The following is a 9,238-nucleotide window of genomic DNA, read 5'->3' on the forward strand; positions in this document are numbered from 1 at the left end:
GTTGTGCAAAGCTTGACAGGTGTGTTTTTTTTTTTTGACCTCCTCATAATTGAGTCTCGGCAAATTAGCAATAGGCCTATAAGTGAGAATAAAGCACAATGCAGCACATTTTATTTTTTTACAACAAATTGTGTGAAGATGGAGACAAGATAACATTTAAAAAGGGCACCGATTTTAAATGAATTGATTTATTTAATGTACTCTTTTGCACACAAATTACAAGACATCATACATCAATGTAAACAGAAAAAATAATAAATGTGTTTATTTGTCTGCAATTAAGCCCCAGGTAGTGTTGCCCCAGAGTTGTAAAAGTTGTAAAGGACCACTTCAGAGTTGACTTAGAACAATCATTTTAAACAGGGTCCAGGCTCTATAGTCAACATTTTAATTAAGACCTAAATCATTCCCAGACAACTGTCATTGTTCACCTGACGTTGAAGTACTTTGAATAAGTCTTGTTGCATATAAACTTGTTGTCCACTCTGACCACATTCCTCAAGATCTGCCAAAACCAGGGCTCTGCAGCAGCCGTTCTCGGCCACTCCAACACGCTTTTCCCACACATCCTCTTCCTCAGGCGCAGGAAGTGAGAATGCTGCAGGACGGGTTCCAGCATCAGCAGCACAATCACATCCACATTTTCATCAAGCAGTCGTTGGTGGGCCAGAAACATCGCCAGCTTGAAAACCCCGGTCTTAACATAGGCTTCGGTTAAGACGAACAGGGTCTTGCGACTGTACTGGATGCTCTGCGCGAGGTTCTCTACCAGTGGGGCTCCAGGGGGCCAATCCCTCTCCTCCAGACACAGAGGAAGATGCTTATCTCCTTCCTCCTCCAGTTTCACGCGCAGATTGGTCATCACCCACTCAGAGACATATGGATCTCTGGTGTCGTACGTCACAAAGACATCATAAACACAGTCTGGTGAGTTCAAGGATTTGTATCCTTTCAGTTTAGCTTTCATAAAGTGAAGAACGTAGGAAGCATCCCAGTAAAATAAGTGAGCAACTGTTGCCACAAACATGAAAAGAATAATGAAGGAATTTGTGAAAAGGTAGATCAAGAATGCCTCACTGTCATTTACACACTGGCTAATGTCAAAGTAGATCAGAGCTTCACCCTTCTGGTTCGCTGGTGTGTCGCATGTCACCTCCGTGGTCAGTCTAGGGATCTTTACATCACTGTTTTCAATCCACACAATGAAATCTAATGAGTCACAGGTACACTGGAACGGGTTTCTCTGCATGAACAAAGTCTGAATCTGAGATTCAGTTCTGGATTGGAAGGTGGATTGATTGATTATAGTCAGTTTGTTGTTGCTAAGGCTAAGAGTCGTGAGGCTTTTTGCACCCTTAAGAAACCCGTTGTCCAAGTGGAAAATGTTATTATGACTCAGGTCAAGGAAAGTCAAAGAGACATTTGTGTTTATACCTGTCACATTCGATATGGAATTGAAGCTCAGGTCTAAAATTTGAAGTAGCTGGAGACACTTGAGTTTGTCCCATGTAAAATCAGTAAGCAAATTGTGATTTATGCGTAGTGTGGCAAGGTTACGCGGCAAATATTCATAAACATTGTATGGAATCTTTGTAATTTTGTTGTAGGATATATCTAAAATTGTCAAATTAGTAAGATTCGTAAAAAGCTTCTTATATGAGCCATCCCGTTCCTTCCAAAGAGTCCCGAGGAAATTGTTTGTAAACTGAAGTTCCGTTAATGATTTGCTGTACATCTTTTTTGTTGTCAATGTGGAAATGGCATTATGACTCATATTCAGCACCCTCAGAGCAGGCAGATTTTTTGTAAAATTTAAATTATGTGTTACCCCAAATGCTTTAAAGTAGTGATCGTTGTTACTGAGGTCTAGCACTTCTAGTTTCTCGAGTTCTTTGAAAGCGTTGTCATAGGCCAGATCAATCTTATTGAATGACAGGTCTAGGTATGTCAGATTAGGCAGCAAGGAGAACTCTGTTCCATTAAGTGCTGCTGAAAATCCATTCCCAGAGAGGTTGAGACATGCAATATTTCCATAGCCCTCAAATTGCTTCGGAGAAATGAAGAACAGATTATTTGAGCTGAGGATCAGCACTCGTCCAGAGTCAAAGCACTCTTGTTTGATAAGGCCGTGTGATAGTTCATAAACAAAATCTTTGGGATGGGGATTTATGAGCGGTGAAATAGAGAGGTCTGACCTCCGATTGTATCCGGCACTTGGATTTTGGATACTTCTCACCGGGATGGGATACAGCCTGTTTTCTGCTAGGTATATCATTTTCAGGTGGGAAAAATTGTTGAATATGGTGGAATCCAAGTGAATAATGAAGTTAGTCCCCAAGTTCAGTGCAGACAGATTTGTGAGCTTGTACAGAGGTTTGAGCGTGTCCGGTCGAATATCCTGGAAGACCAAACCCTCCAAATGCAAAGTTCTGAGAGATTTGAGATTTGTAAACTCTGTTGAGAGGTTTATTGTCATGGGGTACAACTTGAGAGCAAAGTTGAAAGAGAGATCGATTACTTCTAAGTTTTGGAGATGTCTTAGAAATGTTGCCTCCTCGGTAATTGCTTTTAATAAGAAGTTGAATGACAGGAACAATTGTTTAAGGTTTGTCAGGCTCTCAAACCAGGAGGGATTCAGGTGGTCCAGTGAGTTTCCTCCCAGGTTCAGTGATACAAGGTTTTTTAGTTTATGAAATGCTTTAGGATGGATGGCAAGAGACATGTTTTGGCAAGGAACACAAGGAAATGGAGCATTTTGACATCTTGGACAATTCCCTTCTATTTTTAGGACTTTTAAATTTTGAAGCCGCAGAAAATCATCTTCAGATATGACCTGGATTCTGTTAGAACCCAGCTTTAACGATCGTAATGATTGGGGTAATCCTACGGGAACTTTTGTTAAGTTGTTAAAAGACAAGTCCAGAACCTGCAGTTTGCTCATAACTGCAAAACTGTCTTCCATAATAATAACAGATTTCCCACAGGGGTTCCAGACGTAGCAGTTTTTGGATAACCTTAAATGAGTCACGTTTGATAAGCCAGTAAGGCTCCTGTTATTCAAAAAAAGAATCTTGTTATTGTTCAGGTTGAGGATTTCCACACTGAGAGGGAGATTGCCGGGAATTTCTTTCAGACAGTTGCCAGTCAGTGTCAGTTCCCGCAGTTTTGTCAGATTTTTGAAAGCATCCGCAGCAATGATCACTGGTTTTCTCTTGTTTGCATAGCCGAGATTGAGTTGAGTCAGATTCAGCAGTTTGGAAAACGAATCAACCGAAATATTCTTCATGTAGTTTTCTGACAAGTTAAGTTCAGTTGCATTAGCGGTTATCCCAAAAGGTACATTATGCAGATGACGCCCTTTACAGTCAAATAGCACCTTAGAGGAATTGTAGGCTGTGACATCACAAGGGAACTGTGATCTCATCCACACAGGTTTACATGCAGCAGGCTGGATCTCATAATGGCAACACAGACAGAACAGCAGCAAGTGCATCCAACGTATGATGGTCTGTAGGTGAACAATAAAATGTATTAAATGCAGTATTTCATAAACATGTATACAAACAGACATGTACATCATACAGTACATAATACATTTTGTGTTATGTTAAAGGATAGGTTTCGCAATGTCTTAAAACAATAGTTAGAAGGTACGATTACAGCAAAGAAAACCTGTTTCAGTGTTCATATAGGCACACAACTAATGTTTTAGGACTGACTTGATAAATTGTGAATCTATCCTAAAAGTATTGAAAATTACATTTTAGAACGGTACCACTTGTAACCAGTAGGTGGCAGCACTCTGCAGGTTTAATATCACTCAACTGGAATAACTGCTCTTGGCAGTTTGAATTATGAACTCTGTTAATCCCCTTACTGCCAGATGGTGTAACACAGTTAAAAAGCTACACAATCTCACTTTAACATCTGGATTTCCTTTTATTCCCCATAAGGTGATGTAGGTTGTGTGTTGTGTGTTTCACAGTGGGTCAGAGTATCACATATACATTTGGTGGCTGTGATTAGTTCCAGCTCTTTACTGAGGCTGTGCTCTTTGGAGTGAGTGAAATATAAATGCACCTTTCATCGAATGAAAATAATATAAATGTCTTGTGAATTATCTTTAGACATTTAGCCATTAACAAGATGTCAGCCTGACACATCATGGTATCTTTCCTAAACGAGAATTTAAAATAAGGTTCAGTGGGTTTAAACAATGTTTGGCTGTGAAGCACGAGTTTGTAATCACAAGTCCACTAACAGACCGTAACTGTTCCTGTTACTGTTACTATCTTAAAATGGAAACGGATACTAATAGAATAAAGATGATAGGATATAGTTTGTTTTCCACACAGTTGTGAGTATACTTTTAATGTATAATTTACTGTAGAACACACCATTATCAAAAATGCCATTGAACAGTCAAAGTATATACAGTTACTCCAAGTATTATCTAGTGCTGTAAAGTTATTTACAGAAGCACAAATTCATTACAGATTACATTACACGTCCAATTAAAAAGCACATGCAGGTTACCAGGAAATCCATAATGCACCTTGATGAAGAAGAAGTTTCAGTAAAATGTTAAGTATACTTTCAGTAGATAAATCTCTTATATGCTATACAACAAGCAAATATTAAAAATAAAGTTCAGAGAAACGTATCAATAAAACTCACCATTGTGCATTCACTGTATTGATTCCTTATGACAAACTTGAAAAACATGTGACTCTGGCACTTTCCAATCTTTCATGTAAAATTGAAAATGAAATATTTGTTAAAAAACCTTGCCGGTCTTGTGTCATGAAGTCACCGCAAGTAAAAAAAGACTTTGTTCTTAATTTTTGGTAAACAAAGCATTAAAATTATATAAAAAAACAACCCTGTTGCTGAAGTCAAACAACGGCATTGAACTGGCTGGTGCTCACCACAGGGCTCGGAAGTAGCATGTGAATTGAAGAAGTGAATCTGTTCCAGTTCCCCTATTCATATGGTGACAGCTTTGTTGCTATCTCAAAGTGAAAATTATTATTCTCTATCTCAAAGTGAAAATGATTATTCTCTGTGGAGACGGCAAAGAGACTCTATTGTGTGGTGTGACCCCGATACAGTACATTGGTATTTAAAACTATCATTTGAAAAGCACATCATTTAAAATCATCATTTAAAAAGCACACAGTAAAACAGAAACATAGTAAACCTCTGGGGACTGAACGGACCTGTACTAGGATTAGGGTTAAAGAGTGAGTTGTTGTTCACACATTGTTAATTATATACACAAGTACATTCAGATCAATCTTAAATTAAAGGAGGAACTAAGTATCATAGTACATTGTTTTTACAGTGTCTCTTTAAATAGATTGTTATACTGTTTGTGACTTTCAGTTGCTAAAACACTTCTCAGGCTGAACCAGAAGTACAGCTGCGCTTGCGGGTTTGTCGGCCACTCCAGCACAGAACGCTTATAAAGTCTCTTCCTTAATCTCAGGTACTTTGAATTGCAAGGCACTTTCTCCAAGAAGATCAGTACAATAACGTCATCTTTTTCATCCATTAGCCTTTGGTGGGCCATGTAGAAAGCTGTCTTGAAGTTGCCGCTTTTGATGTATTTGCTGGTGAGAATGAACACTGTCCTCTTGCTGTTGTGGATGCTCTGGGAGAGGTTGTCGATCAGGGGGCATCCGGGGATCCAGTCCCGCTCCTCCAGGCACAGCGTCAGGCGGCGGTCCCCGTGTTCCTCCAGATGAGCGCACATCTCCTTTATCACCCACTCTGTCACCGCCGAGTCCTCCTTGTCGTATATCACAAAGGCATCATAGGCAGAGCTCTGGGAGTGCAGGCGTCTGTAACCTTTGAGCTTTGCCCTGCAGAAGTGGTAGATGTACCAGACGTCCCACAGGAAGAGATGGCTGGAGATTGACAGTGTGAGGAAGCTGAGGACGAGGGAAGTCATCAGGGTGTAAAGGATGATTGACAGGTAGCTGTGCTGGCAGGCCAGCAGGTCCACTGAGATCACAGGATGACCTCTCTGTGCCCCTGGGCTAGCGCATGTCACGTCCGTGGCCAGCCTGGGGATGGTCACCGTGGTCCTGTTGAGCCACATGATAAACCAAGTGGCGTTGCAAGTGCACAGGAATCTGTTATTGTGCAGAAGCAGCTTGTCCATCCGATCAACGACATCATCGGGAAAGCTGGATTTCTCAATGTGCTGGATGTGATTAAAACTAAGATCCAGATATTCTAAGTTGTAGGCACCCTTGAGGAAATCCGGCGTGAGTTTTATGATTTGGTTTTTATGTAAAAGGAGCTTCTTGAGAGATTTGGTGCAGATTGACAGCATGGGTGGAACAGTAGTCAAACTGTTTCCACTGAGGTCTAAGACTTGCAAAGATTGTAGGAGCTGTAGTTTCTCCCAATTAAAGGAATTATCTTTTAGTTTGTTGTTTTTGATGTAGAGCTCAGATAGTTTGTCTGGCATACCGCTGAACACTTCTGGTGGAATGTAATTGAGGTTGTTATGAGAGATGTCCAGGACAGTCAGATTAAGTAAGTTCTTGAAATAATTGACATACCTGGTGTCGCCGTCTCTCCACAACATGTCTAACCGGTTATCTCTGAACTCTAACCTCTCTAGAGATCGACTGTCCAGCTCTGTGTTAGTGGAAGTAGATATCTTGTTGTGGTTCATGAGCAATATCTTGAGCTTTTTCAAATTCCTAGTAAAATTGAGCATGTGAGTCAAGCCCTCAGACTCAAAGTAATGGTTGTTGTAACTAATATCCAAGATGACCAGATTTGTCAGCTCTTGAAATGCAGTGGAGTAGAGCAGATCCAGGCGATTATGGGAGAAGTCTAAATATTGTAAATTTTTCAGATATGTAAATTCGGAGCCATTCAGACTTTGGCTCATTGCATTACCAGACAGATTGAGGCATCGCAACTCTCCTAAATTTAAAAATCTTGAATGCAAGAAGAATATGTTGTTCCTGCTCACATCCAGGGTTTTGCCGAATTGACTGCAATTCTTGTTGACAAAGGATGTAATCGTTCCACGTTCCTTATCTTTGTATTTGCAGCTGCGTGCATATTCATCATATCTGAAGTAATGAATCTCTCTCACTTCCTTACTTTGGTACTGAGCTACAGGCGACATGGGAGACCAGTGCAAGGGCTCTCCGCCAGAAAAACCGACGCCATCTAGGCCTTCAGAGGGGGAAGATATTTTGTTGTCGGACAGACTGATTATTTTAAAGCTTTTTAGTTCCATCAGAATACTTAGGTTTGTCATTTTAATAAAGTTTGTACCTAGATCTACAAACTCCAAGTTTGTGAGAGGTTTTAAAGGATCAATGCTGTCTGGCAGTAGCTGCTGAAACACAAAGCCCTTCAGTCTGAGAACTCGAAGGGATTTGAGGTACGAGAAACTGCAGCTCAGCCTCAGGGTTTGAGGGTACCTCTGAAGCTCATAGTTAAAGGAAAGGTCCAATTCTTCCAGTTTCCCCAGGAATTGTGGGAAGTCCGTGACTCCTATTGCTCTTGCTAAAAAGTTTGAGGAGAGATCAAGCTCTCTCAGCTCCGTTGTGTTGGCAAACCACTCGGACTGCACACATGTCAACGAGTTACTGTGCAGGCGCAGCGTCTTTAGTTTCGTCAACGTTTTAAAAGCCGTCTTGCTGATATTAAGGGGTGAATTATTTGGGCACGGTTTGCATGGGAAAGGAGCGTTGTAACACCGTGGACAGTTTCCGCTGATATCTAGAATCTCAAGGTTGGTTAAGTTTTTGAAATCCTCATCAGTGACTATTTCAATGTTGTTGTTGTAGAGGTACAACTCCTTCAGACTTGTGGGTAGTTGATGTGGAATAAAGGATAAGTTATTGGACTTAAAAGAGAGCAATGTTAAATTGTTTAGCTGTAAAAATGCACCATCCTCTATAGCATAGGAAGCATTACATGGGTTACGGTAATAACAGTTTTGACCGAGGTACAGCATCTCAATATTTCTAATCTCAGAGAGGTTTACTTTCAAAATATTATAAATGTGGTTCACTTCCAAACTCAGCAGGATCAGGTTTTGAGGGAGGCCTTTAGGAATAGTGTAGAGCTGATTGCCATCTAGGTACAGCGCTTGGAGGTTCCTCAAGCTGGTAAAGGTGTTTTCCTCTATTATCACACTCTTAGTGCACATGCGGTCCTTGGGCCCGATTTTGATGGGCACACAGTTGCACCTCATGTCAATTTCCGTCAGGTTCTCCAGACCGCTAAAGGAGGTGGAGTTTAATCTAGGAATATGGTTGATGGTGAGCGTCAGATTGGTTGTGTCAGTTGGGATGCCTTGGGGGATTTCTTTGAGGCTTCTCTCAGTGCAGTCAACAGTCACCACGGTGCCGTTGTTGTCCTCCACGACGTCACATGGCAGAGTTTTTGGGTAAGAAACGCTAGCTGTTGATATAGAGAGGCAACACCACAGGCCCAGCAGCACCACACACATCTATATAGAAACACAGGTAGTTTCACTGATAAATATATGCAGGTGGAAAGCTGATAATACAGTTACATAACTAATAAAACACATACAATGCACGTATGAAGCATGCTAAATTCAACATTTTGAGTAAGGTGATTACAAATATGCTACTTCATAACAAAACTAGCAACTGGTACAAGCTAGTGTCTCATTTTCCAACTCTCCATGCAGTTTACAGCCCTTATGATCAAAGCCAACCCAATCAGTTATAATACAATACAGTATATGAACAAAATTAACTAAATTATACTCACTAGATGGAAGATCATTGTTCAGGATAGAGTCAAAAGAGGTCCTGCTATGAGTTCTGTTGTCAAGTTCTATGGAGTACTGAAAGAAGTTTAACATTGATGCTCAGCTCTAAGGTGATGAGATGAAAGTAACAGGTGGCCGGGTTAGCCCATTGTGTGAATAATTAGCCAGGGTCACTTCCCTATTTTCACAAATCACACACATCCAACTCTTCCATCTTTTACATTGTGTGTTTGATAACGGTGAACTGATCGTGTTTGTTTTTATAAAAGTGCAAACAAACTTCATGCAAAGATTACTATGAAGGGGATTCCTTTAGAAAGGATGATAGTCTATTGCTCTCACTACAGTATAACAACACAGCTGGATGAGTTGTGGTTTATTCAGTGTTGGAAAGAGCTGTTTCATTTCTGGTTCGCCTGCAGGAGAAAGTGAAACCCAAGCTTGGGTTTAGGTTTA

The 9,238-nt window shown here is 40.6% G+C and overlaps 2 protein-coding genes across 5 annotated transcripts; both read right to left on the reverse strand.

The window, feature by feature from the left end:
- Positions 1-188: 188 nt before the first annotated feature.
- Positions 189-5,321, reverse strand: LOC129104154 (toll-like receptor 7). 4 transcript variants are annotated; one of them, XM_054614690.1, is made up of 3 exons: positions 3,377-3,452; positions 1,123-1,184; positions 189-887 (listed from the first exon to the last, which is right to left on the reverse strand). In XM_054614690.1, exons 2-3 carry the CDS (start codon positions 1,146-1,148, stop codon positions 428-430), a joined length of 486 nt encoding a protein of 161 aa, XP_054470665.1. In that variant the 5' UTR covers positions 1,149-1,184; positions 3,377-3,452; the 3' UTR covers positions 189-427. The 4 variants fall into 4 exon arrangements, with proteins under 4 accessions (XP_054470665.1, XP_054470664.1, XP_054470663.1 ...); XM_054614689.1 differs by having other exon boundaries at positions 189-1,184; positions 3,377-3,496; XM_054614688.1 differs by lacking the exon at positions 3,377-3,452 and having other exon boundaries at positions 189-924; positions 1,123-3,365.
- A 3-nt stretch (positions 5,322-5,324) lies between these two features.
- tlr7 (toll-like receptor 7) lies at positions 5,325-8,837 on the reverse strand. Its single transcript, XM_054614686.1, has 2 exons — positions 8,782-8,837; positions 5,325-8,491 (listed from the first exon to the last, which is right to left on the reverse strand). Exons 1-2 carry the CDS (start codon positions 8,794-8,796, stop codon positions 5,339-5,341), a joined length of 3,168 nt encoding a protein of 1,055 aa, XP_054470661.1. The 5' UTR covers positions 8,797-8,837; the 3' UTR covers positions 5,325-5,338.
- Between the last annotated feature and the right edge of the window lie 401 nt (positions 8,838-9,238).

This window comes from Anoplopoma fimbria, chromosome 16 (genome assembly GCF_027596085.1).
Source record: "Anoplopoma fimbria isolate UVic2021 breed Golden Eagle Sablefish chromosome 16, Afim_UVic_2022, whole genome shotgun sequence".
Taxonomy (NCBI): Eukaryota; Metazoa; Chordata; class Actinopteri; order Perciformes; family Anoplopomatidae; genus Anoplopoma; species Anoplopoma fimbria.

Coding starts and splice junctions, on each gene's coding strand:
- LOC129104154 (XM_054614687.1), bottom strand. CDS start 4,725: ATGTTTTTCAAGTTTGTCATAAGGAATCAATACAGTGAATGCACAATG. Junction 3,509..4,677: donor AATACAGTGAATGCACAATG/GTGAGTTTTATT, acceptor GTTCACCTACAG/ACCATCATACGTTGGATGCA.